The 21067-nt window shown below is 45.3% G+C and overlaps 1 protein-coding gene across 1 annotated transcript in view; it reads left to right on the top strand.

Annotated features, from left to right (window-relative positions):
• Positions 1-21067, top strand: part of susd2 (sushi domain containing 2) — a 114337-nt gene that overhangs the window by 8799 nt on the left and 84471 nt on the right. Inside the window, exon 2 of the mRNA XM_080208433.1 lies at positions 13801-14031. Coding sequence (XP_080064559.1) covers positions 13959-14031 — 73 coding nt within the window. The 5' untranslated portion in view covers positions 13801-13958. The remainder of the gene's footprint in view (positions 1-13800; positions 14032-21067) is intronic.

Here is a 21067-nt window from a genome sequence, read left to right as displayed (position 1 = left end):
TTGATTGGCCATGCTATATTACTCCTTAGTGTTGGGGGGGATCAGTAGGGTAAATTTGGCAGGGAGGGTTACTGGCATGGGGTGTGGGTGGGATTGTTGTTAGTGTAGTCTCAATGGGCCAAATTCCCTCCTTCTGCACTGTAGATGATTCTATTTTATAGTCTGGAATGCACAACCCTGAAAAGCGATGGAAGCAGACTCAATAGTAACTTTCAAGACAGAATTTGTCATCCGCCTGCAAAGAAGTTATTTGCAGAGGTATGGGGCAAGACCAAGCGAGTTGGATGAATTGGATTGCTCTTTCAAAGAGCTAGTAGGGACATGGCTGGCTGAAAGGCCTCCTTTTTTTGTTGTAGGATTCTATGTTGTTTTGGTTTCCAATCTCCTCACCTAATGAAAATGGTCAGAGTGATTCATCATCAGGGATGGCTTCCACTGCCCCCAATGTTGAGATGGTACGCAACCATAACGAGAGCTTTCTGCAAAAGCGTGTTTGCTATCCTAGCAACTGCTGTGATGTCTTCATTCTCTGGCCAGTCCAGGGTGTCACTGTTCTTCAGGCACTCACTGAAACCCTATGGATAGTTTCTAGGTGAAAAAGGATATCCTCAAAGAGAAAGCTACTCACAAAGATGCAACCGAAACCATCTGCTTCCAGGCAGCAACAGTGTGCAGGCCTCTGGATTTCTGAAGATATGGTTCCAGAGTCTAGACTGGCCGGTTCCTTCCCTGCAATAGTCTGCAGTGCCCTGGTCTGCTGCATTCTCTACCACATTTGCTCCCCAGGGATGTGTGGACCTGGAAGAGGGTGAAATGCCAAACTGACACAGCTTATCGGAAGAGAAAGGAGATGCAGGGTAGGGAAGTGACCATGCTGTGCAGGGAGGTGGCCAGGAATGTCTCAAGAATCAAAGCTGTCATCAGGATGGAGAGAAAGCCACGTGCAAGGTTATTGTCCCTTCGAGAGATTTTTTTAAAAATCATGATCGCTGCAGCCCTCACAGTCAATGTTTCTCAGCTCACAGCCTTAGCTGATGTCATTGTGGAAGGAGCAAAGAAAACTGTGTGCCAGTCAGATGACAAGGGTTTTTAGTTTTGTTTTGGCTGCAGTGTTAGGAGCATAGCTGAAAGAAGTGTCTCTCTGTTTTTATTTTGAAAGTTTTACCAGTTAGCTGAAAGCACGTCTTGTTTGCCATCCTGCAGTAAAAATCTGTGTTTTGGAGCTACAGACCTGAGTTTTCGAGATCATTTGAAATCAGCATTCAACCCAGGGAACTGTATTCCAGTAATATATAAACTTTAGCCTGTTCAGTGATAAATCTATTTAAAAGGTTTTGTTTATTGGATTTTGGTTTAATTGGAACACATTAGAGATATTCATTATACATTATAGTGGTTGCTTTGTTTCTTGTTTGTAATTGATAAAAGTTGCTAATTTTCTTCCTATACATGTTTAACTATATTCTTAAATAAACTTTTTGATAAAAGCTCCCTAGTGGGTCACTTGAACCACACCTCAAGTGAAACATCTCATGCTTACCCTAGCCAAATTCAAGATGCAAAACTGATCATTCAGGCGGACTCCATGAAACACTTGGAGTTTCTAACCTGAACCATAATACAGGGTACATTTAATCCAGGCACAACTTGACCTGAGCTTCACTCATCCCGCGAGACTGCCCACACTGACATTCACTTTATTCTGAACTTGAGGAAATAACCATCAATCATGCCAGTTTGGACTGTTCCATTCCTAACAGCAACGTGCATTGTACTTTTCTCCAGCTCTCTTGGTGTCCTGCTTAAAGACCGTTGCTTCCCTGCAACATCTCTTTCCACTTTTGCAGCCTGGCCATTAAACAATGGAAGCTTATCTGTCTGGGATCGTGGCACCGTAGCTCCAATGTGATTAAAATCAACAATTCACACAAGCACAAGTGAAAGTCACCCCAGTGAACTCGCCAGTGCAGTGGCCTTTGCTGTTGGCCGGTTCTATGCAGTGCTCCCCTTGTAACGTTGGATGAGCCTGTTTGTGTCTGTCCTGGGCAGCTCAGCCATGAGCGGGCAGTCATCCGCATGCCAGTGGAGGCAACTCCGAAGGTTGCTGCATCGGTGCCAATGCAGGGGCAATCTCCGTCACGGGGGCAATCTCCGTCACAGGGCCTTTGCTCAGAGGCAACAAGGAGATGGGTAATGATGGTGCTCTTGGAAGGAGTGACACACTCATCCTCATTCGTGAATGCCTCAGTCATTTGAGGCTCTGGATTGTTAGAGGGAACCATCATCTGGGCTACAACTGGCATTCATTCTGTGCATCTTTGCACCATCAGCGTTACTCACCAATCAATGCTTCAAAATGTATCTTGCGTTCTATTTCCCTGATTTACTCGAGTACTGGTGCATGTGGGTCTCCATGAGGTTTGTCACACTGTTCAAAACCCTAAGCCATGATGATGCCCTTGGGTTGAATAGACCCCTGTGTTCTTAGCCCAGAGCTCCACACTACCTCAGGGGACTCCGACATGTGGCCACATATCTCACGCTCCAGTCAAAGCAGAGCTGTCTTATATGTGATTCCCAATGTTGTGCATGTGTCCAGCTGAGCCTGACTGCATCTGTTCCCCATCATCTGAGGGGGATTGTCCACTGCTGCCCCTGCCTTTCCCACCTTCTGCTCACTCATAATGTGCTCTCCATTCAGTGCCACCAGAGGGTGATGGGTGCCTGGAACTCGTTGCTGGGGAGGTAGTGGAAGCTGATACGGTGGTGAGTTTTAAGGGACGTCTTGACAAATACATGAATAGGATGGGAATAGAGGGATATGCTCCCCTGAAGGGTCGGGGGTTTTAGTTAAGTCGGGTAGCGTGGTTGGTGCAGACTTGGAGGGCTGAAGGGCCAGGTCCTGTGCTGTAATTTACTTTGTTCTTTCTCACCCTGTGCGATGATCACTGATATAAGCATATCAGCTTTGGTGAGGTTGCTGATGTGACAGTTCTGGGTCTATGGCTTCTCTCGTTTGAGGACCTGAATCATAGTGCTGAAGCAATGGCATGCTCCGTCTCTGCACCTCGCTGGCCCTAACGGAGACACAAAGTGGCCATGAGAACTCATCTCCGAGTTCTTCATATTAAATGGCATGAAGGTACATATCAAAACAGCCCTGGTTATTTGACCCTAGTGGATGGGTCAGTAAATACCCAGGGTGCACATTTCTCCCATGTTCAGGAGCGTCATTCACCCTCAGACTACTCAGTTGGTGTTTATGCTGGTGGCTGCAGAGCTAGAGAACTGTTATCTGGCTGTCACGCTGTACTCACCTTTCCAGGAGGGGGAAGGTCCTTGGCACTGTGACTAAGTTGTTACTGCACTGTGGCTGCTTGCTGGCTCTGCCACCTCTAGCCAGGCCTGCTTGGCGCAGCTGGGTTGCCTTCTTGCCAGGCTCCAGGAACAAGATATCTCAATTACCCCTCACCACCTCCAGCGTCACCTCAAGGGTGGTATCAGTCAGTCTTGTGCCTGGCCTGCTATGCGTCTCTTCTCTCTGTCTCTCGCTGCTCCTTACCATCCTTGGTAAGGTCAGTTGCAGAACTGAGACTCCACAAATTAGCTTTCGGGCGCAAGGGAGTGCGATTTATCCCCTTTTAAGGAATTCAATACCTTTATCCTCTCTTCTACAAATATTCCTGTTCTCCACTCCCTCATGTGATGTCAAGAGCTGCCTCCCCCCCGAAGCAAATTTGGTGAGCTGGGGCACTGCTCCATCTTTGTAATCCCTCTCCCCGTGTTTCCTCTTCTTCAAGGACAAAAGGGAGAGAGATTAGGCAGTGCTGGCCTCTCTCTACAATTCTAGCAGCTAATCTAAATGAGATGCTGCAGCTATCAGTGCCAGCAGCTCCTCACTAACCCTTGTTATATCTATCATGGTGTTTGCTGCCACTGTATGTTATGGGCTCTCTAGATGTCTCAGAGGGATGAGCTTGAGACTTGTATAGAATCCCTACAGTGTAGAAAGAGGCCATTTGGCCCATTAAGCCTGCACCGATCACAATCCCACCCAGGCCCCATTCCCATAACCCCATGTATTTATCCTGCTAACCCCCTGACACCAAGGGGCAATTTAGCATGGCCAATCAACGTAAACCACACATTTTGGACTGTGGGAGGAAACTGGAGTACCTGGAGGAAACCCACGCAGACATGGGGAGAATATGCAAGCTCCACACAGCCACCCAAACTGGGGCATGGACTCAGGTCCCTGGTGCTGTGAGGCAGCAGTGCTAACCTATATTTAAATATGAGCTGTTTGTTACTAGCCTTTAACTATTCAGAGATCCAAGGTATAGTCATGCATGGTACTGTTCACCACGTAGACAGGCTTCATCTTACAGAGCTTCCAGACTGTTCCCTTCCAGAATCGTTTGCTCTGCCACCTCTAACCAGGCCTTCTTGGCGCAGCTCGGTCGCCTTCTCTCACCAGCCTCCAGGAACAAGATACCTCGATTATCCCTCACCACCTCCAGCACCAACTCAAGGGTGGTATCAGTGAATCTTATGCCTGGCCTGCCATGTGTATCTTCTCTCTGTCTGTCCTGCCCTCGCTGCTCGTTACCATCCTGTCTTAACACGGCAGCGGTAACAGTGACTGCTGTCCGTTTAAATCAGACCTACACTCTCAGTCTCCCACCTCCTTCCTGTGCCTGCTGCTTTTAATTGGCCAACTAGTCTGCACCCCACTCCCTCAGCCAAATGGGGCCAACTGCTTGCAAAATAATTTCCCATCATGCTTCCCTCCTCAGAGTGTGGGGCCAGGACCTGGAAACAATGCCAATGGCAGGGCCCAGATCTTTGCCTGTGGTTCTCCACAGTGGACAGGTCTGGGACCTAAACTATTCACAATATTTATTTGGAAGATGGGAACTCTGTTATTATGGTCACCAGACAGAAACCAGCTTGTGATAAAAAAAACATTTATTAACACATGTTTTGAGGGTAGCCTCAGATACTAGTCAGTCTGGAAGACAATGACACCACAGAGGGAAGAGATCCTACCCAGCGCATCATACTGTGCAGAAGGAGGCCATTCAGCCCATTGTTTCTGCACTCATAACAATCCCACCCAGGCCCCAGTCCCTTCACCCCACATATTTACCCTGATAATCCCTCTAACCTATGCATTCTGGGACACTAAGGGCAATTTAGCATGGCCAACCAACCTAACCTGCACATCTTTGGACTGTGGGAGGAAACCGGAGTACCCGGAGGAAACCCACACAGACACGGGGAGAACTGTAGACTCTGCACAGACAGTGATCCAAGCCGGGAATCAAACCTGGGGTCCGTGGAGTTGTGAGGCAGCAGTGCTAACCACTGTGCCACCGTGCCAAATGAAGAACTCTGCCCAGAACCTACAAACAGCAGAGAAGGGGAGCTCGCCATTTTGCCTGCAGATCGGTGGAACTAAACCAGATCTTCACTCAATTGTACCTCAACAAGAGCAAAAACAGAAATCTGCTGCTGCAAGAAGTAAGCCACTCTGAATTTGTTACCAAAAATTTCCAACCTCCATCTCCTCAGTGACCCAAAAGAGAACCATGGAGTTTGAAATATTTGCAGACTCCATCTGGAAAGACTCATATTTTTGAAGCCTACTTCTTTTGTAACCAACCTTTTTTCTCTGCGTATCTTGTGTGCTTGTGTGAGTGAGTGCTGTTGCGATTGCATTCAAGTTTGAGAAATTAGCATTTATTCTTCCTTTAGTTTAAAACTTACAAGAAAGTTGCCATATGTTGTTCTTGAGAGTCACAATGTTCAAAGGGTTAAAACGTTTCTTCCTTAAAGCATGTCTTGTGGTCAGTTGAGAGGTAGTAAAAATCGGAAACATAAGAACAGAAGAGCTAGGAGCAGGAGTAGGCCACCTGGCCCCTGAAGCCTGCTCCGCCATTCAATAAAATGGCTGATCTTTTTGTGGACTCAGCTCCACACCAGCTCACCATAACCCTTAATTCCTTTACTGTTCAAAAACTTATCTATCCTTGCCTTAAAAATATTCAATGCGGTCGCCTCACTGAACAAAGAACAAAGAACAACACAGCATGGGAAACAGGCCCTTCGGCCCAACGAGCCCGCGCCGCCATTTTAACAATGTGCTTCTCCTCCTCCACCCTTGACCCAAGTCTATGCTAATGGTACCCCCATTGGAAACCAGATTAAGGGGAGAATAATTTAGGGACAATTTGTTACACCAATCAGCCTAAGAGCACATCTTTGGGGTGTGGGAGGAAACCTGAGCACCCAGAGGAAACCCACGCAGCCACGGGGAGAATGTGCAAACTCCCACAGACACTGGCCCAAATCCATGTATCTGCACAGCAAACAGTGATAGTCACTGAGCTGTCGTGTTGCCCGTCAGATGGTCCAGTTTAAGCATACACAAATGATGCGAAGTACTAGGCAACTCTCGAAACACCCAAGAGCAGCCCTCGCATGACCCACTGCGTGTATGCCCCTCGTTAGACAACAAGGCGGATCGACACACCTATGGGGTAAAAGTCCTCTTGCTAACATATAGCACTGGGAATAATCCTGAGATTGCTATCCTTGAGGTCCTGATTTTTTGCAGGGGTTTATATTCTGCTTATCCCTATTTTTACCCATGCCGTTGGTACTGACATGGCTCGTGACCTCTGGCTATTCACCCTCCCCCTTCAGGAAGCTCTGCAGCCACTCAATGGCATCCTTGATTCCTGCACACACCATTCCAGTGTCACATCTGTGGCTAAAGGAATGTCTGTCTGTTTCCCGTGCAGTAGGATCCACTCTCACTGTTCTCACTGCTCTCCCACTGTTTTATTCCCACACCGTCCTGTGCTGCTGTGTGGTAGCGCAGACTTGGTCCTTGCTGCATTCCCCTGAGAAGCTATCTTCCCCAGCAGAATCCAAAATGGAAAATCTGTTGGAGAAAGAGATGGATCCAGGCGACTCCTGCATTAGCGCTTTCACTCCTTCTCTGCCTGTGTACTTGTTACCTGCAGTGTGGGCTCCATACTGTATGTGCTATCTATGCCCCAGAACCCTTTGTGTGAAGTTCCTCCTCAACTCAGTCCTAAATCTGCTCCCCCTTATTTTGAGGCCATGCCCCCTAGTACTAGTTTCACCCGCCAGTGGAAACAACTTTCTTGCTTCTATCTTATCTATTCCCTTCATAATCTTACATGTTTCTATAAGAATCCCCCCTCATTCTTCTGATTTCCAATGAGTATAGCCCCTGTTTACTCATTCTGTCCTCATAAGCCAACTCTCTCAACTCTGGAATCAACCTAGCGAATCTCCTCCGCACCCTCTCCAGTGCCAGTATGTCCTTTCTCAAGTAAGGAGACCAAAACTGTACACAGTACTCCAGGTGTTGCCTCACCTTATACAGCTGCAACACAACCTCGCTGTTTTTAAACTCCATTCCTTTAGCAATGAAGGGCAAAATTCCATTTGCCTTCTTAATTACCTGCTGCATCTGCAAACCAATTCCTTCAGATTCCTGCACAAGGACACCCAGGTCCCTCTGCACAGCACCATGCTGCAATTTTTTACCATTTAAATAATAGACCATTTTGCTGTTATTCTTACCAAAATGGATGACTTCACATTTACCAACATTGTACTCCATCTGCTGGACCCTCGCTCACTCACTGAGACTATCTATATCCCTTTGCAAACTTTCAGTGCCGTCTGCACACTTTGATCTGCCACTCATCTTAGTGTCACCTGTGAAATTTGACACACTGCACTTGGAAGTGAGCCACTACAGTGGAACTGATCCACTTCAGATCAGCCATGATCTTATTGAATGGCGGGGCAGGCTTGAGGGGCTAGATGGCCTACTCCTGCTCCTATTTCTTATGTTCTTTCTTATGTCCCCAACTCCAAATCATCTATGTAAATAGTAAACAATTGCGGTCCCAACACTGATCCCTGAGGCAAACCACTAAACACTGATCACCAACCAGAAAAACACCCATTTACCCCCACTCTTTGCTTTCTGTTAGTTAACTAATCTTTTATCCATGCTGATACATTATCCATAACACCGTACACCTTTATCTTAGCATTTACCAGTGATAAGGAAGGACTTAGAGAAAAAGACAATTAGCCATGGATATCCAAGGAAATAAAAAAGGATATCAGAGTGAAAGAAAAGGCATACAAAGTGGCAAAAATTAGTGGGAAACTAGAGGATTGGGAAAATTTTAAAGGTCAACAGAAAGCCATGAAAAAAGCTATAAAGAAAAGTAAAATGGATTACAAGAGTAAACTAGCTCAGAATATAAAAACAGATAACAAAAGTTTCTACAAATATATAAAACAAAAAAGAGTGACTAAAGGAAACATTGGTCCTTTAGAGGACAAGAAGGGGGATGTAATAACTGGAAATGAGAAAGTGGCTGAGGCATTGAACAGGTATTTTGTGTCGATCTTCACAGTGAAAGACACAAATAACTTGCCAAAAATTGATGACAGGAAGGCTATTGCAGGTGAGGACCTAGAAACTATCATTACACAAAAGAGGACAAGCTAATGGGACTAAAGGTAGACAAGTCTCCTGGCCCTGATGGAATGCATCCCAGGGTACTAAAAGAGGTGGCGGGAGAATAGCAAATGCACTAGTGGTAATTTACCAAAATTCGCTGGACGCTGGGGTGATTCCCACAGATTGGAAAACAGCAAACGTGATGCCACTGTTTAAAATAGGAGGTAGACAAAAGGTGTGTAACTATAGGTTACCTTAACTTCCAAAGTAGGGAAAATGCTTGAATCTATCATCATGGAAGAAATAGCAAGACATCTGGATATAAATTGTCCCATTAGTAAGACACAGCATGGGTTCATGAAGGACAGATCATGTTTGCCTAATTTGGTGGAATTCTTTGAGAACATTACATGTGCAGTGGATCTGTGGATGTAGTGTATCTGGATTGTCAGAAGGTATTTGACAAGGTGCCATACCAAAGACTGGTGCAGATGGTGCCAGAAATCTGCTGAACTAAATTTCAGTGCTTGCCTTTACATGAACCAGTCTGCGGTATGTTCCTGAGAGAGATGGTCTACGATGCAGAAGCTTGGAAGGCTGTTTGAGTGCTCTTCCATTGTTTGGTCTGACCACCTCGACGTTGATTGACCTGAGGCAATCCCTTTGGAAGATCTATTTACAGATTCTGTATAGACTGAATGGACCTGTCCATTTAGGTTGAAATTTCAAGAGGTGGTTATCAGTAGTTGATGAATGTGTGAGTTTCAAAAGACACTTGATGTTCGATAAGATTAATCTTAATTCAAACTTGTGTAATCTTTCCTTATAACTTGATCTTTGAAGCTCCGATCACATTCTGGCAAAGTTGCACTGCATTCCTTCCAAGGCCAATATATGCTTTTGAGGTTGCCCTGCCCAGAACTATAAACTGTATTCCATATACTTGGAGATGTCACTGTTATGTCACAATGGACTCTGTTTCACCCTTCCAACCTCCTCACCTCCACTGTGAGGTGGAGGGTTAACAGGCCTCACTACGAGAAGGGGTTGGTAGGACTTTAAGTTAGAGACTTAGACCCAGTGAGGATTCAAGAGCTCTGGAATGTTTCTGCCAAAGACACTTGAGGTTCATCATGAGATCACAGCGGCAGGAAAAAAATCACAAACAGCAACGTCCTTCATCGTATTGGCACAGAGACTACCCTCCACAAAAATCAACTTTGCTGGCTGGCCATGTCTCCCATAAATCACTTTTAGCAGTTAAATAATAGGATGGCATGGTGGCACAATGGTTAGCATTGCTGTCTCACAGCACCAGGGACCTGGCGCTGTCTCGGGTCTCTGTCTAAGTGGCAGTTGCGCATTCTCCCTGTGTCTGCGTGGATTTCCTCTGGGTTTTTCGGTCTCCTCCCACACTCAGGTTTGGTAAATTGTCCCTTCGTGTCCAAAGATGTGTCAGTTAGGGGGATTAGCGGGGTAAGTACGTGGGGTTACAGGGATAGGGCTTGGATGGGATGTACTGTCAGAGAGTTGATGTAGACCTGATGGCCTGAATGGCCTCCATCCGCACTGTATGGATTCTATGATTCGAAGTTTCAAAAGATATAATCAAACTGGGTGCTTTGGTTTCATTCCACACTCCTCCCACACAAGATGTGCGGGTTAGTTGATTGGCCACGCTACATTGACCATTAGTGTCAGGGGGATTAGCAGGGTAAATACATGGAATTACGGGGATAGGATCTGGGTGGGATTGTTGTCAGTGTAGACTCAATGGGTTTAATGGTATCATTTCAGTGATTGATGGAAAGTAGAGGGTTGAGGGGTGATTTGAAAGTAGAGGGTTGAGGGGTTCCTAAGGGTTTGAAGGAAATTGACTGGGTGGAAGGAGTAAAACCTTTTTCTGCTATTGAGGAAGCTTAGAACAAGGAGATACAGCTTTAATATCAGGAATGGAGTTCTGAAACATTTCTTTACACAGGACTGTGGTCAAAGTGCCTAATTCTCATCTATAAAACCAGCAGATGTCAGCTCACTTAATAATTCTAAATCTGAGATTGATACATGCTTGCTATCCAAGTGTATGGAGGGATGTGAAGCTAAGGATCATGGATGGGTTAGGATACCTTTCAGCCATGATCTTATTAAATGGTGGAACAGGCTTGAAGGGCTGAATGGCCCTCTCCTGTTCCTACGATCCTATATCAATGACTTCTGTGCCTGCTCCTGTTATCTCTCATGTCCCCAGGGATCTCTCCTTAGCTGCCTCCTATTTCTCATCTACATACGGCCCCCTTGCTGACAGGGGGGCAAATTTTACCGTCCCACCCACCACGGGAACTGTAGCGGGCGAGGGCCTGACTATGGAAAGGTGGGATTTTCCGATTTCAGGGCAAGCGTGCCGGGAAATCCCACCTATTGCCTGGAAACACAACATTAGTATTCACGTAATGATGCCCAGCCGTAGCTGACCCAGTTTTCCCGACTCCTCCACCATCCAGGAACCATCAAAGGGTTTATCAGGCGTCCTGAATGGGCAGGAATTTCCTCCAATTAGATAATGGGCTGATTGAAGCCATTGTTTTTGGTCTTGTGGACTGAGTGGTCACGTGATATCCGGGCTACCAAAAGGGTTAAATGTGGGGAACACAAGGCTTCTCCCCAGTGAGTGCAGGCAGAGCACAATCAGGGAGTAGCTGCTCGGTTAGAGAATAAAGTACTCTTTGTTACAAGTCCCTGTTGCCAGGCTCCGTCTCTCTCTCTCTCTGGTAACAGATTAAGCTAGTTTACCCACCAACCCTTGGTGTCACATTGGACCTCGAAATGAACTTCCGACCTCGTATTTATGCCATTGCTACAGCCACCCATTTGCGTGGCATCGCTCACCTCCCCTCCTGTCTCAGCATGTCTGCTGCTGAAACCCTCATTCATTTCCTGTGGACGTGACTATTCCAAAATGCTTCTGGCTGGTCTCCCACATTTAGCTTTCCAAAACACAGCTGCCTGTATCTTAACCCGCACCAACTCCCATTCCCCTGCCTCCTCACTGTGCTCGCTGAGCCCTCCCCCAGCCTCCCCTCACTGTGCTCGCTCAGCCACATTGACTTCTGGTCAAGCAATGTCTTGTTTCTAAGATTCTTATCCTTGTTTTCAGATCCCTTCATATCTTTCCCTCTTCCCTGGGCAGAAATTTGTGTGCCTGGCGAGCGGAGGGATGTAAAATTGAATGGGAATGGTAAGGCCCATCATCTGAAATTTTACCCATGGTATGGAAAGTATTTGGGGGGGGGGGGGGCATGTCCACCCATGGTCCAATTGATGCCCTTAATGTGGCCAAATACTGCCCAGTACAGGGCCTCGTGGAGACCCATGTGGCCAGGCTGTCAGGTATACCTTCAATCTTATGTTGGGAGGTCTCTCCAATCTGGGGAGCCTGCGCATGTTGGAATAGTCACGTCCACAGGAAATAAATGAGGGTTTCAGCAGCAGACATGCTGAAACAGGAGTGGAGGATCCCTTCCAGTGGAACGGAGATATTTTATTCCCTTTGTTGTGCTGTATAAATGTAAACTGTTGTTTTATGACAATTGATATCTTGTTGATTAACTTGCAGGTAATTGAAGGCTTGACTCAGCACTGAATTACTTTAATCAGTAGAGTTAGCTGGCTTGTTGAGTCTTTAGATACTTTTAATCTCGGTATAATGTCTACCCCACTATTCGTCTATCTAAAAGGCGGCATGGTGGCACAGTGGCCAGCACTGCTGCCTCAGAACGCCAGGGACCCAGGTTCGATTCAGGCCTTGGGTTACTGTCTATGCAGAGTTTGCACATTCCCCCAGTATCTGCGCGGGTTCCTGTGGGTGCTCTTGTTTCCTCCCTCAGCCTGAAAGACGTGCTGGTTACGTGCATTTGGCTGAGCTAAATTTTCCCTCAGTGTACACAAACAGGTGTTGGAATGTGGCAACTGGGGGATTTTCACAATAACTTAATTGCAGTGTTAATGTAAGCCTACCTGTGCCACTGAAAAATAAATTTTAGAATGATCCAATTTAATTGCCCACAAGATTGTATTGAATTCCTCCTGTCCGTCGTTTTGTTTCATATCGAGCAGCGGCTTTCAACATTTCTGACTGGCGACTCCAACCATTGATAGAATCCCAGAAATCATCTGCAGCTCCCGAGAACCTTCCGTCCAAACCCTTGAATGATACCATAAACTGTCTCAAAAATAACAGGGCGATCGTTGATAATGCTGCTAGTATGCCAACCACAGAAAAACTATACCAGTTAATCACAAAACACAGGGTAGAGAGTTTGTAGAAAATGTTACATGTACGTTGGGGACTATGCCTGTTATCTTAAGTGGACAGATGAAGACTTTATGCAGCTTTTGGAAATCCCTTTTGAACCTGTTCCCCTGCTTCAAATTAATCATTTACTTGTTTTGAAGTTTGGCATCATTTAACTTCTTCTTCTTGACTTCTTCATCTACCCCGCCCCCCCCAATCCCTTGCAACCACCCCCCCACCCCCAAATGCTTCGAAATGACCCATCAACCAATATTGTTTAAAAATATTGATCTGGTTGAGTGCCTTGCTGTTGTTCATAGGAGCTTGCTACGGGCGAATAGAGTTGTGTTTCCTGCATTACAGCAGTGATAACACTCTAAAAGTACTTCATTGGCTGTAAGATGCTTTGGAATGCACTGGGATATTGAACCATAGAAAGATTATTAACGTTTGCACGTTCTCCCCGTGTCTGCGTGGGTTTCCTCTGGGTGCTCTGGTTTCCTCCCACACTCCAAAGATATGCGGGTTAGGTTGATTGACCATGTTAAATTTTGCCGTGGGGATCAGAGAGATTAATGGGGGAATTAGATGGGGATTGGACCTGGGTGGGATTGTTGTCGGTGCAGTCCCGATGGGCCGAATGGCCTTCTTCTGCACTGTAAGGATTCTACGATTAGTTTGAATTGGAATGAAGGTTAACGATGAGGAGGTAGAATGGCTGGTGTTGGTCAGTGAGATCTCATGAATCGATACTAAAAACTGGATTAAGATCAATCGTTGTAGTCAAGCCTTGTGTATTCAAGCAAGCATCACACTCCGCCGCCTTAGGAGTGAGCAGCCACATCATGCTGCAATGAGGTCAGTTCACCCAGGGGCAGTGATACAATTTGTACAGCCTCAGCAGTCACTGACCTTTGAAACGAAATTAGGTTCAATAAATGATCCTTCAGTTTCATTGTTCACTTACTCGTTTATTTTTAAACTCCAGGCATTCCAAGCAGTGGATGGACCCATTTCCTCTCCTGGGCAAATAAGAGTGATTTTTTTTTTTACTCATGAGCTTTCTGAAGACATTAACAGACTCGGTCTCGTGCTCTTGTTGTGAAACCACAGTGCGGTGAGTGCCCAGTGAGTCAACACCTCAACATGCTCAGAGGCAAAAAGCAGAAGATTCAACTCTTTTGCCTTCTAGTTATCTCCTACTCTGCACTACAAGCAGGTAATTTTAAATAAATCATTGGAAATAGAGAAATATTGTTCCTGTTCTGCTTTACTGAAATACTTTGTTTCTGATATTTAAATATCGTTTTTAAAGTTTTATGATTTATTTATGAGTGTCACAAGTAGGCTTATATTCACAACACAATCAAATTACTGTGAAAGTCTCCCAGTTGCCACACTCTGGCGCCTATTCGGGTACGCTGAGGAAGAATTTAGCGCGGCCGATGCACCTAACCAGCTCAACTTTCAGACTGTGGGAGGAAACCGGAGCACCCGGAGGAAACCCACGCAGGCACAAAGAGAATGTGCAAACTCAGCACAGACAGTGACCCGAGCCGAGGAATTGAACCTGGCTTCCTGGCACTGTGAGGCAGCGGCAACAGTTTTATGTTTCAAATGTGTCCTTTCAACATTTGGATTATCTGGCATAATTAAGAATTAATCAGCAATATTTTAAAGCATGCAATTAATGACAGGCAATTAACAGACTCAGATGTTTAAATGCACGGTATCATTTGTTGGGGACTAAAGTGCACTCTGAAATGCTGCGGCTGTCTTTTACCATGTTCTGGGCAAGATAGCGTGACTAAAAGCCACTTCTCCTCTCTAGCTATGTTTGAAAACTTTCCACTCTGCACAACCTCCATTCTGAGCTGAATTTAGGGTAGTTCTATTTTGAACTTATATCCAGGAGAGGACGAGATGACAATTTCACTTAATACAGTTGACAGATCCTCTCATCCGTGCCAGTGTCCATTTAATCAGGAGGTGACATGGACATCTTTTTGTCAGGCAGTGCTGTGACTGCCAGCGCTGTGATTTCTGTGGAAAAACAATGGTCTTTTGTTTTAAACCAAAAGAGAAAATGCTGGCAAATCTCAGCAGGTCTGGCAGCGTCTGTAAGGAGAAAAAAGAGCTGATGTTTCCAGTCCAGATGACCCTGCTTTGTCATCTGGACTCAAAACATCAGCTCTTTTCTCTCCTTACAGATGCTGCCAGACCTGCTGCGATTTCCCAGCATTTTCTCTTCTGATTTCAGATTCCAACATCCACAATAATTTGCTTTTATCCAGTCTTTTGTTTTCGATGCTTTGGTGAGAGACCACCTGACTCCTGCTATTGTTTCTGACCAAGTTTTAAAACTGTTAAATGTTTTTCTGCTCTCCTCCCTGACTATAGTCCCCGATGCTTGGGGTCTAATAGCAGCAGCTGCCATCCTATCCCTTCTCCTACTGGCCATTCCATAGGTGGAATTTAATGCACCACGTGGGAGCAGACTGGACTGAGGCTGTGAAACGGAAAGAGTTCTCACCTTTGATCTTGAGTGGGAAGGGGGAAGGGGTCGCCTCCATCGGAAGTCCCCTTCAGACCGGACGCATCGTCCCCTGAGGAACTGGAGAACATCCTCCCCCACTCACGACCCCAACCTCCCAACTGTCCATGTTCCTTGGAGAGTTAAATGCCTGAGGGGCAATCAGTATTGGCAGTGATATGATCACCACCGATACTTCAGATGGCATGGAGGGGGGGTGGGGGGGAGACTGACCATTCTAAAAATCCTGGCCGCGGAGGCAACAGCTGTTGGGTTGGTTTTGAGGTGCTATCTGCTGTGAACAGCTAATCAAACAATAGGCAGGATCAAGCTTGGAGGTGGATGGAGAGAGAGGGAGAGAAGGAGTGCCCACTCAATTTCCTTCTTCTTCTGCATCTTTTCTTCTTCTTCTCTGACTGACTTGGAGAAAACCAGTTACTTGAAACATAGAGGAGGATTAGGTCGCTCATCACATGATCACCTTTCACAAACTGACCAGTAACCCAAACGTGAACGGAACAACTTGATTCCAGATCTATGGTTGAGGCATTACCTTACTATGGTGGGAAAGCTTCCCCTTTCAGCCAAAGCCCAGTGTGTGAAGAGATTGTGTCTGATGGCTGGTTCTGTCTCCCAGCTGAATAAACTTGTTGTCTAGACGTTTGCTGAATAGGTCAGGAGGTGGCCCATTCACATTTCTCTAAGTTCTCCGGTGGTTTTTTTTTAGATAGCCTGACCTGGTTTTCATAGAATCCCTACAATGTAGAAGGAGGCCATTTGGCCCATCGTGTCTGCATTGATTCTCTGATAGAATATCTTACCCAGGCCCTGTCCCGTGCCCTATCCCAGTAACCCCCCACATTTACCATGGCCAATCCCCCTGAGATGCACATCTTTAGACTTTGGACGAATGGCTTTGGAATTTGTAGGGAACGATTGCGCAAATGTGTAGCCATCTTAGACGCTACTGTATCAAATAACTGAAAAGCAGTTTTTCAGTCTTTTAAAACTCAACAAGCGGCCTCAGCCCAATAAATAAATAATCATTTCAATATAAAGAATGGTTTTATTACACTGTGCAGGTGAAGCAGCAAAAAGGTCAGAGGGGCCCTGAGAGTATCGGTTACAACCACAGAATTGACTACTATCTAGCTGCTCTGATTGCTACTGCACTGTTGATGAAGATTCAGCATTTATTTTTCTCTTCACATGCCCAGTGGCATGTGGAACCACCCTTTTTCTTTACCGCTATTACAGCCAGCAGATCAGGTTTTGCATTGTTTCTGTATCCAAAATCTCTTTTCCTGTGAGCAGTTCCTCAGCCTTGCTGGGTTGGGCGTTCAGGTTACTTAAGAGGGAAGGTGAGGGGTGGGGGGATTGGGGCCGTGGCTGCATAAATCGCCATTCCGTTCCCATCAGGCATGATGGAGGTCGAGGTAGGCCAGAGCACTCATCAGTGCTCAGTTGCTGTGGGGTGAGTTTGAGGCCGGAATAGGGGTGCATTGTTGGGGAAGGCCGCTCCACTCCCATCAGTGACAAGCACCTACTGAATGTCAGCCCAGAATTCAGGCACCAGAATTCTCAGCTCCACTGTGGGAGGCACGGTGGCACAGTGGTTAGCACTGCTGCCTCATAGCACCAGGCACCCAGGTTCAATTCCTGCTTTGGGTGACTGAGTGCAGTTTGCACATTCTCTCCGTGTCTTCGTGGGTTTCGCCCGGGTGCTCTGGTTTTCTCCCACAGTCTGAAAGGTAGGTCAGGTGCAATAGCCGTACTAAATTCTCCCTCAGCATTCCCGAACAGGCACCGGAGTGTGGCAACTAGGGGATTTTCACAGTAACTTCATTGCAGTGTTAGTATAAGCCTACTTGTGACACTAATAAATAAACTTAAATTTTATTTAACAAAACTGTCTGGCACGGACCTTGAATGCAGAACTTTCTAACACAGAGGCAAGGGAGGCGATGGTTTAGTGGTATTAGCATTTGACTCTTAATCCAGAAACTCAGATGATGTTCTGAGGACCTGGGTTAGAATCTCACCACGGCAGATGGTGGAAATTGAATTCAATAAAAATATCTGGAATTAAGAATCTCCTGATGACCATGAAACTATTGTCGCTTGTTAGAAAAACCCATCTGGATCACTGGTGTCCTTTAAGGAAGGAAATCTGCCACCTTTACCTGGTCTGGCCTAAATGAGACTCAAGAGCCACAGCAATATGGTTGCCCTTGGGCAACGAGGGATGGGTAATAAATGCTGGCTAGCCTATGTCCCATGAATGAATAAAAAAAATTACCACAAGGTCATGGGCATCTCCCCACCCAGAATCATAACGGAACTTTGACAGTCATTGCTCTGTATCGCACCCTGTGCTTTATCCCACAAACATTCTGATTTTCTGGAGCTGTTCTGTTGCAGAGCTCAGGGTGATTAGAATTCAGCATAACGTGACACTGTTTATAAGATGCTGTGGAAATTAGTACAGCAACACTGCTGTACTAATCTGTCTACCCCTAACATTGCACTTCCCCTCTGGAAATCTAATTTTATCTGAAGGATTTATGGCCAAGGTTACCCTTATCTCAGTAGTAATTCTGCATTTGTTAACAAATCAATTATAATCTAGTCTCCAGCTAGTTGTGTACAAAACACATTGCTGTAACAAATTATTAATCTCGCATCTGATAGCCCCAGGAGTTAAAGATTGCCAAATGACACCTCTCTTTTCCCGAGGCAATTAATTATTGGACTGAGGCACCCGAGCTGAAAATGCTTCTTATTTCATTGCATAATGTATCATTAGTTATAGAGATATAGATTAGTTTTTCGAAAATTAAATCTTGACACCAATTCTTCAGATCTAAGTGATTACTTGATGATGGCGTGACTGTCAATTTAGTTAATGGGGTCAGTCAGTTACTCAGAGTGCTGTATACCTCTGTGACTCTCTAACTATAACTCAGAATGACAAGACAACATTAACTTGGAATTAACTTGGGCCACACACCTTTGTTGATACCTGGCTGTAAGTTGATTGATTAAGATCATAAGGAGTAGGCTCTCTCGAGTCTGCTCCACCATTCAATAGGATCACGGTTGACCCAACATTCCTCATATCCACTTTTCTGGCCTTTCCCCATCACCCTCAATTCCCTTACTGATCAAAAAACCTATTGATCTCAATGACTCTGCCCCCACAGCTCTCTGTGCCAATGAGTTCCAAAGACACTCAACACTTTGAGAGAAGAAAATCCTCCTCGTCTCAGCCTCAGATTAGAGTTCCCTTTATTCTGAGATGATGCCCCCTGGTCCTTGACTCTCCCACCAGGGGAAACATCCTCTCAGCATTTACCCTGTCAAGCCCCTTATGTTTCAATAAGATCACCTTTCATTCTTCTAAATTTCAATGAGTAGAGTCTCAGCCTGTTTAACCTTTCCTCATAAGACAATCCCTCCACACCAGGGTTCATCCTAGTGAACCTTCCCTGAACTGCCTGCAATGAAATAATGGGCAAGATTTTCCAGCTGCAGTCGCGGCAAAACCAGAAAATTCTGCCTGACGTCAACGGACCTATGCCAGTGCCCCCCCTCCCCTACAATTCCTGTGGTGGAGAGAAAGGGAAACTTCCCCCCAATAACTTTCCATAAATAGGGGAACCAAAAGTGCTCACAGTTCTCCAGGTGTAATCTCATCAGTATCTTACACAGTTGCAGCAAGACTTCCGTACTCTTACACTCTAAAATCCCCTTGAAATAAGGGCCAACATTCCGTTAGCCTTCCTGGCTACCTGCTGCATCTGTCTGCTAGCTCTCTGTGTTTAGTGCACAAGTTCCCCCAAGTCCCTTTGTATCGCAGCTTTCTGCAGTTTTTCTCCATTTAAGAAACACTCTGTTTTTTTTTGTTCTCCCTTCCAAAATGAACAACTTCACACTTTCCCACCTTATACTCCATTTGCCAACTTTTTTGTCCATCTTATTTGCCTGGCTTCTTCCATTCAGAGGAGGACTCCCAAAGAGAATGCAAAATGGTCCTACTAGGAACTGTGAAGGAAATATTCCATCTGTATTACAATGGTGACAACACTTCAACATTCTGTAATGAGGCCGTAAGGTGCCTTGTTGCATCCCAAGGTCATGAAAGGCAATAAGAGTGCAAGCCATTACTTTTTCTTCCTGTATGTCATCGTCAAGTGTAATACTGGGTGAGGAAGACTATTCTCAAATCCTTGGTTCATCCATTTATAAAAGCTTGCAGACCTTCCATTCTAACATTTAACTGTGCTTTATACGATCATTTTTATTCTTTCACAGGATGTTGCCCATCTCTAATTGCCCTTGAGAAGTTGATAGTGAGGTGTCTTCATGTACTGCTACAGCCCATGTGGTGTAGGTACACCCACTGTGCTGTGAGGGAGGGAGTTAGTTCCAGGAAGCTTACTCAGTGACAGTGATATATTTCAAACTCAAGTGCGACACTTGAAGGGAACGTGCAGGTGGTTGTCCCATGTTTCTGTTACCCTTGTCTTTCTAGGTGGCAGAGATCAGGGCTTTGCAGATGCTGTTGAAGGGGTCTTGGCAAGTTTCTGCAGTGCATCTTTTAGATTGTACACAATGTTGCCACTGTATATTGTTAGGGGAAAGAATCAATGTTTAAGGTGGTGGGTAGGGTGCCTATTACACAGGTTACTTTGTTTTGGACAGTGTTGAGTTTTTTGAGTGTTGTTGGAGTTGCATTCATTGAGGCACATGGAGAGTATTCCATCACACTACTGATCTGTGCCTTGTAGATGGTGGACAGGCTTTGGGGAATCAGGTGATGAGTTACTTTCAGCAGGATTCCCAGCCTCTAACTGGCTCTTCCAACACTTTCATTCCAACATTTTATCTCCATCGCCTTATCTAGAAGGCCATCCCAACTGTTTGTCCCCCCCCTTTACATGAACCAGAACTTGCTTAGTTCTAAATTTGACTTTGTTTAAATTGAACCTGTCACCCTTTGATCTGCTATCATGGTTTAACTTGAAGTAGAGTACTTTAAAACACTTTGACCTTGAAATTACGTTGCAGTGCTGAAACACGTAATGCATTAAAACAAACCGCTTTTCAAAATAAGCGGCCGAGGATGGACTTAATAACTCCTCATATACGTATAACTTTCCTGCTCATTTACAGGACAAATACATGACATATTGGTTTAAACTTGACATCGATAATATAAGTATCATCGCTTTGTTCTGAGTCACCCCATAAATTGAATGTGTTTCATAGAATGAGGAGAATATAGTATCCTTCCAAATAAAAATATTGTGCTGCCACAAGATAATAATATCGTCTAGAACTCATGCTTTTCTGCTGTGCTCTAAAAATGCCATTGTTACAGTTTAGCTGAACCTGTGTGTAGCAAAGACAATGCCCTCCTTATCTGAGTGCTCAGATTGGGGCACCGAGGGAATGCTGTGGATTGTGTGTAAATGGAGCTTATGATTAACATAAAGCAATAATTAAACAGTAATTTATATTTTTCGCAAGAATAATATCAAGTAACTGTTAACTTGAGGAGGTGAGTCGTTACATAAATATGTTGACTTGTGGCAATTAAACTCAACAAGGCTAAACAACGCTGGCTCCTCATTGGGTCAAACTGCTGCAAAGATCATTATTTTCACTAATCTGTGGCCATGGCCTATTTTATAACAGTTTACATTGTGATAGCAAGCCT

Source organism: Carcharhinus amblyrhynchos, chromosome 20 (assembly GCF_965287045.1).
Source record: "Carcharhinus amblyrhynchos chromosome 20, sCarAmb.v2.hapA, whole genome shotgun sequence".
NCBI classification, from domain to species: domain Eukaryota; kingdom Metazoa; phylum Chordata; class Chondrichthyes; order Carcharhiniformes; family Carcharhinidae; genus Carcharhinus; species Carcharhinus amblyrhynchos.
The sequence above is the reverse complement of the archived record's forward strand: the minus strand, read 5'-3'. Positions and strand labels throughout refer to the sequence as shown.